Genomic DNA, 14,841 nt, shown 5'->3' with positions numbered 1-14,841 from the left:
ATGGATGGAAGTCAGCTGGTAGGAAAGGATATCAGAGACCCTGAAGAGGGAACTCGCATTTAGGGAAGTCTGGAATGGTGACCTGGCAGCCACATCAGAAGCAGATTTTGTCCTGACATATTCTGTTGCTGATACTGGAACCTGCCTGACCCCCAACCACCATGGAATAGCCAGATGATTTGGGACTTGGAAAAATGGCTGCAGATAGGGCTGTGGATTTCCAAACTGTTCCTTTGGGGAAGCCGAGAGCAATGTACCAGGTACTGAGGTCTCTGCAGCCATCTGAACTACTCAGAGCACTGGACAAAAATCTTTTGGATTGTGTGGGGTACCAGTTTCCAGCACTGCCAAAACCAGATATGCGCGCTAAAAGATTATCCAATTTTAGGTGTTTGGAAGACTAACAGTCACTGAAGCAACACTGACTTGAACAATTGTGAAGTAGCATCTGAAGCCCCAAGAAAAAGATTGGACTTCCTGCTCATTTGAGGTAGGTAGCCTGAAGTGTTATTTGAATAAGAAGTAAGATTTGATCTTCTGACTTAACGTTGCTTACATTGATTTTTAGCAGCTTTGCCAAATCAGTGAGACCATGCTCATTTAAAGGAGGTATAAACAGGACTCTGGTGACATTTTCTGCAAATGCCTGGAAAATTTCATTTGGTTACAAATCAACACTAGTTGCTATGTAGTTGGCAAGATTATCATAAGATAACTGTCAACGAAGAACCAGAAACCTAATTTCTCAAGTTTTCCTGAATTCCTGAAGACAGCACAGGCTGCAGAAAGGAGGTTAGAAGAAAAAATAAAAAGAGGCCAAATCTCCAATGCCTAAGCAGTTCTGGATCCAGCGGTCAGGACAGGGCTAGAGCCTCAAACGTCGCAATCAGGGCGGATCTGTCCCAGACGGAGTCACGCCTATGTGGGCGGGGCCGCAGGGGTGGGACTTCCTGTCCGGAACATTTTTCACTCACAGGAAGAACACAGCCACGGATCCTGCCGGTAGTGTAGTGATAGAGTCTGACCTCTTCCAACTTAAGGTACGTCCTGCGTTCCTTCTACCCCATACCGGCTCTCAGGCGGTCTTGGCCGGAGCTTCGAGCCTGGGTGCTGCGGGGCGGCTCTCCGCGGGCGGGAGTGGGTGGGCGCGGTCAGTCGTGCAGGGGTTGGCGCCCAGGGACAGAGGCCGCAGCTGGGGCCGCTGTATCCCTGCAGTGTTGTCCTTAATCCCCGCCGCGGAGTGACCCCACAGCGTGTAGCGATTTCGCTCGCGGGCTCTCTCTGCACCTTTGCGGCGGCTTATGTCGAGTAAGTTCTTTTAAATTTTACTGATTCCAAGGCAGCTCAGAGACCTCGCATATTCCCAGGGTCATGCAGTCCCAGTGTAACCCCCTGATCCTGTCCTGTGCAGTCGTGCTGCTGGGAACTGGTGACAGGAAGGTGGCTGTGTTCCCACTGTCAGGAAGGCTGCGACCAGCACAGAAACAGTTGAAAATGTTTCAGGTGTTTGTCTTTAGGAAAATGAAAGTGAATAAAATACTTCTCTCTTTGGTCGAGAAGTCTGCTCAAAGTGGTTAGGCATATAAGGCACTTAACACAAATAATCAAAACCTATGGAAGATATTCCTGAGTACCCTAAGTGTGATGGACCAAGTTTTATGGGCTCTTCCAGGCCAAGGCATCTTCCCAGCTTCTCCCTGCATGTTCCTTCCTAAGGAATGTCATTGAGATTCAGGACTCGGTTGTTGCCTACTCAGGTGACTTCTATAGTATTTATGTCTGCAGGCCACACCTCTTCTATGAGTTCAGGATCCATACGTTCAACTGCCTAGTGATGTCTCCTTTTGGTTTCATAAAGTCTCCCCCCCTCTACTAATTAAACTTTTGATCTCCCTACCTCCTACCCAAATTCCCAAATTGACTCTTTTCTGTTATTCTCTGTTTCAAAAGATGTCGCTATTATCCATTCAGTTGTTAAAGTGGAAAATCTGGGCATCATTGAACTCTTCCTCTTCTTCCTAACCTATATCCAAATTATTGCTAAATGTCCCCAACTTTACCTCTCAAAGCAAATATCTCTTGATTATTTCAACTTCTCTCTATATATCTCTCCCTCCATTCTCCCAAGTTCAAGCCAACCGTCAGGTCTTCTCTGGACTACTGCATTCTAATTCTAAATCTCCAATCCAGTCTGCCTAGCATCCACTCTCCACTCTAACCTCCACCCTCCACCCTCCAATCTGTTATCATCAGTAGCCAAGGTGAAATGATTCTTCAGGGCTCTCAAATCAAATGTTATCTCTAAGGCTCTGATTGGGATGGTCCCTACTATCACCCCAGCCTCATTTCTTCTGCCTTTCTTTGAGCTCTGGGCTGTCACATTTAAGCCTTTTAGTTACTTTTCACTTACATCCCATAGTCTAGTCCAGTTAGTTAATACCTGTTCATTTGTCCTTTAGATCTTGGTTTAATCAGTCATCAGGGCAACCTTATCTGATACCGAAAGTCAGGTTAAAGCTGTCCTGTTCCTTGCTTCTCATTGCATTTCTCCTCCTTAGCCTTTATTTTTTTTTTTCTGGTGTTTTGTTTGTTTGTTTTTGGTTTTAATAACACCTAAGGGCACCTGGGTGGCTCAGGTCATGATCACCTGGTTCATGGGTTTGAGCCTCACATCGGGTTCTGTGCTGACATTGTGGAGCCTGCTTGGGATTCTCTGTCTTTCTCTCTCTGCCTCTCCCCTGCTCGTGCGCTCTTTCTCTCTCTCTCTCTTTAAATAAATAAATGGACTTAAAAAATATATATGTCTACCCGCTAGCGAGTAAGTATGAACTGGGCCTGTTTTTCCTCACCATGACACAGTATATAATAGGTATTCAGCAAGTAGCTATCAAATGATTAAATAATGAATTCTGAATAGAGAATCCGTAGAAGGAAGGGTAGCTTTTGAAATGGGCATTAAAGGATTGGTGGGAGTTATAGCCATGCTGTTAGAAGGTAGAGATATGAGTGGCTTGAGCAGTTTCTGACAAGGAAGCAGATGCATTGTGAGAACATCTAGATCTGTTAAGCCTGGAAGAGCGGAATAGGAGTAAGAATGGGGGAGAGAAAGTTTGAAAACAGTTCTTGAGACACTCTAAGCAGTTACTTGTGTAACTCAGAAAGTGGCTTCCCTTTTATACTAAAAAAAGTTCTTAGGAAGAAAAAGCGGCTACAAGCAGAAACCGCTCACTGCATATGCCCTTTGCCCTTTCTTCTCTTTCCTACACTGTGAATGCCATGGTAGGGAATTGTGAGTAGTCTTTCAGGTGAAACTCTGTGTCAGTTATTCTCAATTACAAACGTGATACAATTGGAGTTGCTTTATAAATGATGACACATTTTTCTGAGTCTGACCCTTTGAAAAGCTTCACTGTCCCAGGTACCGATTTTAGAGTGTGGTCAAGCCAGTGGTGAGTTATTTTGGTATTCTTTTCAGAAGTCAGTAGAAAACTAGACCGAAGACAAAAATATGTTGGCTTTTTCTGGGAAATAAATTTCTTCATTATTTTTTTAGTCCCGGAATTTTCTTTCCCTCAGATTTTGTAATAGAAAGATCAGAGGACTTTGAAATCAGAATTGAGTTCAACTTCTGTGTCATCTGTCCATATAACCTTGGACAAATTATCATCTCTGAGCTTAAAGTTCTTCATCTTTACAACCTCATTAAAAAACCTCATTAAAAAACCTCATATGTAAAACCCCAAACTGCCTGACGTTCATTAGTACATGTTCCTTCTGTGCCTTCCTTTCAAAGCTTCTCTAATTTCAGTATTCCCAGTGTTCTTTTTTCACTTTATTCTCCACTCAAGCATGCACCTATCTTTTAAAATACTTAACGTGCTTCTTTCTCCATCCCCCAAACCAATGTTGTTTTTTAATTTACTTTTTAAGTTTTATTTTTAGAGAGAGCTCGAGCAAGGGAGAGGAGTAAAGGGAAGGAGGAGGGGAGGGAGGGAGGGAGAGAGAGAGAGAGAGAGAGGGAGAGGGAGAGGGAGAGGGAGAGAGAGAGAGAGAGAGAGAGAGAGAGAGAGAGAGAGAATCTTAAGCAGGCTCCACGCTCAGTGCAGAGCCTGACATGGGCCTCAATTGCATGATCCTAGTATCAAAACCTGAGCTGAAATCAGGACACTCAACTGACTGAGCCCCCCAACCAGCTGAGCCCCCCAGGTGCCCTGGATTGTTTTTTTTTTTTTAATTTTTAATGTTTTTTTTGTTTGTTTGTTTGTTTTTTTTTTTTTTTTTTTTTTGAGAGAGAGAGAGACAGAGAGTGAGTGGGGAAAGGTCAGAGAGAGAGGGAGACATAGAATCCAAAGCAGGCTCCAGGCTCTGAGCCGTCAGCACAGAGCCCAATGTGGGGCTCGAACTCACAAACCATGAGATCAGACCTGAGCCCAAGTCGGATGCCTAACCGACTGAGCCATCCAGGTGCCCCTGTTTTTTTATTTTTTTTTATTTTTTTTATTTTTTAATGTGATGTTGTGGGCACTTTAGGAAACACTTTTATGGAGTATTTTTTTGTTATGTAAATGATTCTACAATGGAAGAGATTGAGGTTAAGAATATTTCTTGATGGACCTTGAGTGAATCTTGAGAAATACTGAACTCTAAGATACGGAAGAAGGCAAATCCAAAATGAAAGTATTTTGCTAACTGAGTTGTTTTTGTGAACTAACTATTCTGTAATTAAGACTTAGGGATTTTTAACTGCTTTGTCCTGACTCCTGTTACATCTGCTCAGAAGATGGCTGATCCTTGGCAGGAATGCATGGACTATGCAGTCACCCTAGCAAGACAGGCTGGAGAGGTATGAACGGAAATCTTGTCGGCCATTGTGTGTTGGATGTGGACAGCATGTGGTTGTTGTGTGAAATAAAACATGTATCTTGATCTGCATTTGTTTTCATTTTACTAAACATTTTAAACGGAGTCAATACTCTGATTTTATGTCACTAAACTTTTTGTGATGACAATTGTGAATCTAAAATACGATGTATGATTTTATGACTTTCTACCTAGGTCCTAACCACTAAAGGTTTATTTTGTGTACATTGTGGTAAGACATTTTTAAGAACATCATTTAAGACTAGATTGAATGTTTTAAATCATTTCTATATTTCACCTTTTAGTTTCATTTAAAATGACATGCATTTTCTATTTGCTTATCAAAAAAAATCTTTTCAGGTGGTTCGTGAAGCTATAAAAAATGAAATGAATGTCATGGTTAAAAGTTCTCCAGCTGATTTGGTAACAGCTACTGACCAAAAAATTGAAAAAATGCTTCTCTCTTCCATAAAGGAAAAGTATCCATCTCACAGGTATTTTTTATTTTAGTCTCACATGATAAATTAAAATGTAGTTAGAGTCCATGTACTAGACAAAAATTTTGAATCTAGACACAGAAATTGACTTTAGTTGACTTAAGCTGCAAAGCAATTTATTTGGAGGGTGGTGGGTGGCTCAGAAACCCTGAGATCAGGGCTTAGGCAGAAACCAGGAAGGAAGACAGAGCTGAGATGCCACAGGAGCCATTGCTTCACATGCCACCAGTAGCCTCATTGTTGACTCTCCTATAGCTTTGGGTGTCTTTGCCTCATTATCTTAAGATTACAAATCCTGGGAAGGAACATCTTGCTGACCTCAGGTTGTTTGCCCAAACTCAAGCTGCCAGGAAGTAGCAAATGGGATATTTGGATTCCTACATAGTAGGAGTAGTGTTTGGATGCTGGGAAGCTAAGGTCACAAATGTCTGCCATAGGCACGATTTAGAAGTTGAGTTTTATTCTCTATATTGCAGGCTTTTTTACATTGTAGAGTGGTGGTAACTCTAACGATTTTGAGAGAAAATTACCAAAATCAGGGCTCTCTTACACACAGACATATTGTAGAAACATCATCATCACTTTAAAATTTTTTATTTTTGAGGAAGAGAGTGCGCGAGTGAGTGTGAGCAGGGGAGGGGCCGAGAGCAAGGGAGACACAGAATCCGAAGCAGGCTCCAGGCTCTGAGCTGTCAGCACAGAGCCCGACACAGGGCTCCAACTCGTGAACTGTGAGATCATGGCCCAAGCCAAAGTTGGACGCTTAACCAAATGAGTCACCCAGATGCCCCACCACTTTAAAGTTTTAACATGGTCATTCTCTCCTTCTTGGTCATGCCATTGACTATTCCTGGTATTTTAGCCATTGAGAAGAAAAAATGTCTTAAGCTGTGGCTAAATATACTTCCTCTCAGTAAAAAAGGTTTTACAGCTAAGTGAAAAAGGGATAAAAGAAAACCATAATTATAGGACAGTTTGGTATTGAATAAAGGAAATAAAATAATCAATAAATGGAAAAAAAAGCCAATGAACTCAGACACCATTTACAAAATTCACCTGGGATTTATTACATAGCATGCTTAAGGAAGGCATGCAGACATAGTAATTTTGGTGGGTAATTTGCTTTCTCATTGACTTATTTAATGATCTCTATGTTATCTATTGCTGCATTAATTACCGTAAAAACTTTGGGGCTCTAGACAAGCATTTATTATCTGAGTTTGCTAGAGTCAGTAATATGGGAGTAGCTTGGCTGCATGCTTCTGGTCAGGGTCTCATAAAGTTAGAGTGAAACTGTCGGTCAGGGCTGCAGGCATTTCAAGACTCACCTAGGGCCAAAGGATAAGTTCCCTTATGTGATTGTTGGTGCCTTCAGTTCCTCATGGGTTGTCTACTAGCAGCTTTCCTTAGTTCCTTGCCATGTGGGCCTCTCCATAGCGCACCTTATAACATGGTGGCTGCCTCCCCTGCCCTGGAGCAAGAGAGGGAAGGCGAGAGAGGGAGAAAATAAATAAGACAGAAACCACAGTACCATTTGGTGAATGAGTCTTCAGAGTTGCATATTATAACTGCTGCTTTGTTCTGTTGGTTAGAAGGGAGTCACTCAATTCAAATTCACACTCAGGGCGAGAGGTGGTTAGGTTCTCCTCTTAGAAGAGCGTAAGAGAATTTGTGGATTTATTTTTAAAACCACATTTCCTTAATAAGTCCTCATCTGCGAGAAATGTGTGTGCGTACACATGTGTGTACCTTTGTTTTTCCTGGTATTCCATCTGAGAATTTTGAATTTTATTTTTCACATGACTTTGTTCCAGGAGAAATAAAGTTTTCTCATTTTACCGGTCTGAAGGAAGAAGGAACAACAATAGAAAAGTGGTACATGGACTTTTGTTATGTATCCTAGTAGTCTCTGAATCTAAGGAAATGTAAAAGTTTGAAAATTGTTGAAAGCAGTATAAAGATTTTGAATTTTTCATTCTTGGTTTTAGTTTCATTGGTGAGGAATCTGTGGCAGCTGGGGAAAAAAGTGTCTTAACCGACAGCCCTACATGGATCATTGACCCTATTGATGGAACAACTAATTTTGTCCATAGGTATGTTTTTAAAATGTTAATACTGTAATTACTGTTTGTATACTAACTGAATGGACCTTTAGAATATTCTGTTCACAGACCTCGATGCTTTAGAGAATTGTATAATTTGTAGAGTGAAATGTATTATGCACAATTTTCATCAGATATGGAAGAGGTGACAAAATATTCATGTCATGGACTTGTGCAGTGAAGTGCCCTGTTCACCATTCTTTTTCTCACTATTGGAGCCATCTAAAATGTAAGCAAGTAACATTGCTGTTTTGAGATTAAGGAGCTAGTGGGATCAGTATGGGGGGTGGGGGTCATATAAAATGTTGTCTATATAGAGTGGGTTCAATCCAGGAGAGAAAACTATTGAGCATGGGTTGCATGATCAACAGCCTTGGGTTTGAATCCAGATGCCTTTTTTTTAAGTTTATTTATTTTGAGAGAGTGTGTGCATGTATACGCATGAGCAGGGGGAGGGGCAGAGAGAGAGGAAGGAGAGAATCTCAAGCTGACGGCATGGAGCCCAATGCAGAGCTCCATCCCACAAACTGTGAGATCATGACCTGTGCTGAAATCAAGAGTTGGATGCTTAACCGACTAAGCCACCCAGGTGCCTCCATATGCTGTTTTATAGGCTTTGTGACCTTGGGCAAGCTATTTAATCTTCCTAAGTTTCAGTTGTTGTTGTTGTTGTTGTTTAATGTATAAAATGGGCATATTAATGGTACCTGCCTCATAGAACTGTTTGTTCTTGAGATTCAGTGAGTAGTACTTTGAACTTAGTGTAGTGCCTGGCACAAAGTAAGTCTGCATCTCTGTATAGTAGCACTGAAAGAGAGCCCGAGGGTATTGCCAATGACCGTTAAAATGGGTAGTCTAGTTTGGTGGACTTACATAGATGTTATATTTGAAGTTGCCATGTAGGTATACATATGTTTACTAATTCAGAATTGTTAAAGTCTGTAAAGCTAAGATTTCAAATCTGTATGTGGAGTGTTAACATGGAAAGATGTTGTGATATAACCTATAGAAGACTATAATACAGCAGGTATATGCTATGATCCCATTTTTGTTACAATGAAAACTCAAATATTTCTTAAACTTTTTATTTTCAATAGTTGAACACATTTTTTCATATTTTCTTCATCTTGATTCTGGAGTAGAAATTACAACCTATGTGTTCAAAACCCTCATGCAGCCACAGCAATAACTGTGGTCAACAGTTTACTTTTCAGATGTGAAGCTCCAAATTTGGTGTTAAAGACAAGAAACAGTTTGTTCTGTACAATTTAATACCTATGTTTATAGGTCCTCTGTGGGAGAAATGACCAAAACAGACTTTTTTTAACCGTGGTCAATTAAAATTTTTTTGAATTTGTTTTTATTTTTGGAAAAAATATTTTATATAGTTACTATGTTCATGACATATGACATTCCAGAGATCTAAAATGGCAGGCAGTGCAAGGTGTCCTTCCCACTTCTGACCCCAGTTTCTCAGGACCAGTTTCTGGAGGTGGCCACTGTTGCCACATTCTTGGGAATTCTTTCAGAGATGTTTCATGCCTATAGAAGCATCCTGTATGTATGTATGTGTATGTATGTATACACCTCTCCCCTCACTATTTACACAAAGATGACATACTACTCACACTGTTATGGGGGAGGAGGGATGAGACTATATGAAAAAGTATGTAGTCAATTATGTTATGAAAGAACATGTTTATTGAAAGTAATACTTACCTTGATAAATATGTATATGTGTGTGTGTGTTTTTTTTTAAGGTTTCCTTTTGTAGCTGTTTCAATTGGCTTTACTGTAAATAAAAAGGTATGCTGTTTAAATGTATGATTGGTAAAATGCCTTGCTCTCATTTTCTGAGAAAGAGTAAATGTGTCTTTGTAATAAATTTAGGTTTGTCTCTACATTCAATTTACATAGCTGCATTATTTCAAAATACACTACAGAACTCTTAAAGTTGGCATGATATCTTTTCCAGTAGGAATAAAAATTTAATGTCTTCTGAGAAGCAAGAATTGAAAAAAACCTCGCAAGTAACTGAAATGCAATTCAGTATTTAATCACCATGATCTATTGTGATAGAGTCAGATGTGAGAGGTGTTGTGATCTAAATGCTTAACAGAAGTGGTAGGATTGGAGCTAGGAATGCCTTACTAGGCGTCAGTGAAGGGAGACTTTGAAAGACCAGAAAGCGGCAGTGGCCAAAGCATGGTTGGAAAATGCCGAGTGTGTTCAGGAACTCAATTACTTGCTACATCTAAAACCCAGTAGAGTATAATCTCTAGCTATTATGTTTCCTTGTTTGGCTATTTGGTCAAACAGTGATGTGTACTAACATCTTCTTCAAGGAGCTGGTGATAAATTTGACCAGCATGTATACAAGAGAGTCAAGAAATCTGTGAAAATAAAAACGCATCTTAGGCACAAGGTGTGTTAATTAGTGAGAACATCCAAAAGAAGCTAAAGGAGCCTTGAGCATATAATCAGCCCTGGGCTGTGTGCTGTCCCTGCCACTGAACTAGCTCACACTTCGTGCAAAAGTTAGATGTGTAAACAGATAAATATGTGCTGGGACTATGAAAAAAGGCTGTGAGAACATGAAGAGCGTATATCCAGTTATGCCTAGAGCGGTTTGGGGGGAGGCCTTCGTAACAGAAGGGGTCTTAGAAGTCAGTCATGTGAGTTTGGTCTTAGCAGCTTAGGAGTTTGCCAGATAAGAAAAGGGGGAAAGCATTTGAATCGGAACAGCTTGGAGAAGAGCATGATGTGTGTGGGGAACAAGATGCTCATCGTGAGTGAAACTCTGAAAGTGGCAGGAACAGAATTGATGAGGTGAGTTAGTTGTGATTTTGTTGTGAGGCACTGTGGCCTGTCTGTGCCAGAACATTTGGGTTTTGTTTTAAGGCAGTAGGAAACCAATAGAGGTTTTAAAGTACAGAGTGACAGGTAATTCCAGCAATGTAGAGATCATACCAGAGGGGTGCAAAGGGTGATTCTGAACTAAGATGGGGCAGTGAGGATGGCTGAGGAAATGCCAAAATCAAGAAGTACTTTCAAGATAAAATTTGCAGAGGGAGACACATGGGGAAGGAATGAGGTGTGGTCAGGTAATGAGTGATTTTTGACCTCGGGCTGAGGCTGCTGCAAGACTAACTCAAACCTGGCTTCCTACCTCTGATAATGGGGTTATAAGTGGCATAGGCCAAAGTTAAAAGTGGTAGTTGAATTTATAGACTGGAAAGAACGAACTTAGAAGAATATAGAGAGCTACAAGGGAAATGGAAGAAATGGAAGAATGAGCAAATCCTGAGCCACATGACTTTTAAGGGTTGGACACAGAACAAGGTCCTTAAAAAAACTGACCCCAAGATAGATTACTGAGTGAAGTAGGACTGAGAGTACTGCCAGAAACCTGGAGGTGCTGGATTAAGTAATGAAGAAGTGTGGATAATTGTCAGCAGGCTGCAGTTCTTCAGGGAAGGCATTTGGTCAATAGGAGTTCATGGGTAATTTCTTTGCAAGAAGTTTGAGGAGAGTGCATGATTAGGGCAGAAGCCAAATTGTAATTTTTCTTACTAGAAGAACAGGAGAAGCAAAGTATAGACTGCCCTTTAGCGGTGAAGAGAAAGGGAGAAGATAACATTTTGAAAGTTGTGCAAGGGAGGTAGAAATTGAGTGTGAAAGTACACCAGCATGGAAATCTGAGAGAAGAAGAATCAGTTGATGAAAGAGTTTTTCAGAGAAGCTTGAGAGAGGGTAGGAATCATAATACGGAAGGAAGTACTCACCTTAGAAAGTAGGAAATACTTGTCTTTATCTGAGGCAGGAGGGCAGGAGGTCAAGGCGGGTGCTCTTAAATTGAGAAATAGATGGGACAAGAGTCAAGGATTCAAGTCTGATGACCTCTTTCCTCTGTTTAAGCTGGAAATTAGCATTAAGTATCCCACAGTAGTTATTTGAACACATTCTCAGCATACCTGATTTTTTTTTTTTTTTTTTTTGTCACTCCCTTAGAAAAAGTACTCATTTGATGTTGAAAAACACTCAGGTTTAGTAAAGGAAACTTTTTTCCTTCTGCAGATGGAATTTGGAGTTGTATACAGTTGCCTGGAGGATAAGATGTATACCGGCAGGAAAGGAAAGGGAGCCTTTTGTAATGGTCAAAAACTACAGGTTTCAAAACAAGAAGGTAGGTTTATCCTCTGATTTTTGATGTGATTGATATTACATACATGTGTTTTGAATTTTTTGGGTTAATATGTAGAGTTCACTCAGTTGTTAACAGATTCATAAATTGTGTATACTTTCCTATTACTTCTTAATTTCCACTGCAGTTTTGAATGTGGTGGTAGAAGCAAGGATCTCAAGTATAGTCCAGAAACACCCCTTCAGCCCCAGCAGCTTGCTAAGTGCTGGGATAGGAAGATAAATAAGAAGGGCTCCCCACCGCCATGGAGTTCACAGCTCATTGTTTCAGCCACTGCATCTCAAATTCTTTGTCAAATTCCTCTGATCTGATGCCACTGGGGCCAGTTGTCAGACCATAAATGTGGGAGAATAAAAGTCTGTTACAGTTGGGAATCATTAAAAATGACATGACACATACACATTTTTCATGACCTTGATGATTGGCATTTTGTCTTTTCTGTGACGGCTCATTGAGGCGGGAGTGTCCCCTTTTTTCCATAAACCGTGTCCAGCACTTCCCAGCGTGCACCTGTGGTTCTTTCAGGTGCAGCAAGAACTTAGACGCTTCAGAATCCCCCTCCACCTGCGTAATCTTTCTCCTCAGACACTCAATTTGAGAGCAGATTTTTAGTTCATTTAGTTCACTTTTAGTTCAGTTTAGTTTATTGAACTCGAAGACCCCAAAGATTGGAAGATGCGTCCTGATTTTTTAAGATGTTAACGTGAAAAAAGTGCATCTTAGAATCAAAGTAATATAGTTTTTAATTAGCTTATGTGGTATTAGAGGAAACAACAGTAAACACATTCAGAACAAGCTGGTAAGCGTCCGTCTCCACTGGTGGGAGGAGATGACGCGTAGGGTACACGAGGGAGCCTGTTAGCCAAGAGGGTTGCGTGTGTCATGAGCTTCAGTCATGTTGTTTCAAAGAGGGCACAGAAAGCGTTGGATAAGCTGTCAAGTTAGTAAATGGAGGTCAGCCACCACTTAACTTTCATTTTATTTCAAATCTATATTTAAATTTCCCCAAGTTTTACTTTTTAAATATTTAAGGTATTTGCTTGTTTCCCACGAAAGATACCATGCATGCAAGCAAATTGGTTATATTCTACACTTTTGGGGGATGATCTAAGAAGCAGATTCTTTTGATGATTATAAAACAACTACTTTGAGGATAATAAATTTATCAGAATTTTAAATACTTCAAGGCTTAGAAATTTGATACAACCAGGAAGAGGGATAAAAATGTCCTATTGTTCTAAATTATAAGTATCACATTTTTTATCAGAATTCTTATTAAACTCTAGTGATTATTTAAAACATTCTCTTTCAGATATTACCAAATCACTCTTGGTGACAGAGTTTGGCTCTTCTAGAACACCAGAGACTGTAAGAATTATTCTTTCTAATCTGGAAAGGCTTTTGTGTGTTCCCATTCATGGGTAAGCTCTTTTCATTTATTCCCTGAAGTTCCAGAGAATTTAACATCTTAAAGAATGAATTTTCCTTAAACTTTTTTTTTTAACATTTATTCATTTTTGGGAGAGAGAGAAAGCATGCGTGCGTGCGAGCAAGTGGGGGTGGGGCAGAGAGAGGGAGACACAGAATCCGAAGCAGGCTCCAGGCTCTGAGCTGTCAGCACAGAGCCCGACTTGGGGCTCAAACTCATGAACTGTGAGATCATGACCTGAGCCAAAGTCAGGCGCTTAACCTACTGAGCCACCCAGGCACTTCGAATTTTCTTTTAGAAGTTAAATTTTTTTATTAACAGGCTTGGGGTCAGTACCATAATTCTAATTTTGTAATGTAACTAAAAAACCTTTTTATTTGAGAACAATTTCATATGTGACAAAATTTGCTGAAATAATTAAAAAAAAATCCCTTTACTCAGATTCACCTGTTGTTAACATTTTACCCTATTTGCTTTATTTTTTCATTCCCTGTGTGTGTGTGTGTGTGTGTGTGTGTGTGTGCGCGCGTGCGCATGCATACATGCAGTTTTTTCCCCCAAACTAATTTAGGGTCAATTACTTACATCATGACTCTTTATCCCTAAATACTTCAGTTTATTTCTTGAGATTGATGAGAGATATTTTCTTCTATGATCACAGTACAATTATTGACTATAAATTTATTTTTTATCTGATGTACCATCTGTATTTAATTTTGTCACTTGATATGATGTCCTTTGTGCCTTTTTTTTTTTTTTTTAACGAATATAAGATTCAGTCTGGGGTCAGGCATTACATTTAGTTATTATGTCTGGTTAGCCACCTTTAATCTGGAGTGTTTCCGCAACCTAAGAAATTACCCACTTCCTCTCAGTTTTCAAATTATTTGCATGAATGGATACAAGGTAGACTCTTATAATTTATTTCTGGTTTCTCTGTATCGATGGTTGTCTTCCCTTGTCACTTCTTATTTTTTATATTTGTGCTTTGTTTTTGTAAATCTTGATTAAAGTACTTATGTGGCTTGTCTTTTTTTTTTTTTAATGTTTATTTTTGAGAGAGAGAGAGAGAGAGCAATCGCAAGTGTGTAAGCGAGGGAGGGGCAGGGAGAGAGGGAGACACAGAATCCGAAGTAGGCTCCAGGCTCTGAGCTGTCAGCATAGAGCCTGATGCGGGGCTCAAACCCACGAACAGCGAGATCATGACCTGAGCCAAAGTCAGACACTTAACCAATTGAGCCACCCAGGCGCCCCTCTTTTTGTTTTTGTTTTTGTTTTGTTTTTTTTTGTTTTATCAAAGAACCAGGATTATGATTTATTAATCTGATCTATAGTTTTTCTCCTCTCTGCCTTATTATTTTCATCCTTGTGCCTTTCTTGGTTCCTTTTTAAGTAGAGAGTTTGCTTTTATTCTTTTACTTTTATTAATATAAATATCTAGGCTATGAATTTCTGTCTTACCTCTGTGTTAAATGGTTCCGTAGATTCTGATATGTAGGGTTTTCATTCTAATTATTTTCATAAAATCAGTAATTTGTTTGTATTTCCTCTTTCACTTAAGAGTTCTATTCTTAAATTTCTACAAAGAAAGTTTCTTTAAATTTCATTTTTTAATTTTAGTAGTTTTGTTACATTGTAACAAATATATGGAACTTACTAATGTTTTCTTTGTGCATTCTATAATTAATGCTTGTTACAGTTCCATATGCACTGAGTTAAAGCATATGCTCCATTATCAGGGTATAATGT

At 39.8% G+C, this 14,841-nt stretch overlaps 1 protein-coding gene across 3 annotated transcripts in view; it reads left to right on the top strand.

Moving 5' to 3' along the window:
• Window positions 1–959: 959 nt before the first annotated feature.
• IMPA1 (inositol monophosphatase 1) overlaps window positions 960–14,841 on the top strand; it is a 33,112-nt gene continuing 19,230 nt past the window's right edge. The window contains exons 1-7 of one of the 3 annotated variants that reach the window (XM_007073789.3): window positions 960–1,040; window positions 4,781–4,843; window positions 5,221–5,354; window positions 7,346–7,450; window positions 9,220–9,265; window positions 11,537–11,645; window positions 12,976–13,084. In XM_007073789.3, the coding sequence (XP_007073851.2) occupies window positions 4,781–4,843; window positions 5,221–5,354; window positions 7,346–7,450; window positions 9,220–9,265; window positions 11,537–11,645; window positions 12,976–13,084 (566 nt within the window). In that variant the 5' untranslated portion in view covers window positions 960–1,040. Of the gene's footprint in view, window positions 1,041–4,727; window positions 4,844–5,220; window positions 5,355–7,345; window positions 7,451–9,219; window positions 9,266–11,536; window positions 11,646–12,975; window positions 13,085–14,841 lie in introns of all 3 variants that reach the window. The other 2 variants (XM_007073787.3, XM_007073788.2) reach the window with 2 other exon arrangements.

This window comes from Panthera tigris, chromosome F2 (genome assembly GCF_018350195.1).
Source record: "Panthera tigris isolate Pti1 chromosome F2, P.tigris_Pti1_mat1.1, whole genome shotgun sequence".
Lineage (NCBI taxonomy): Eukaryota > Metazoa > Chordata > Mammalia > Carnivora > Felidae > Panthera > Panthera tigris.
This window is presented reverse-complemented; position numbering and strand designations above follow the sequence as displayed.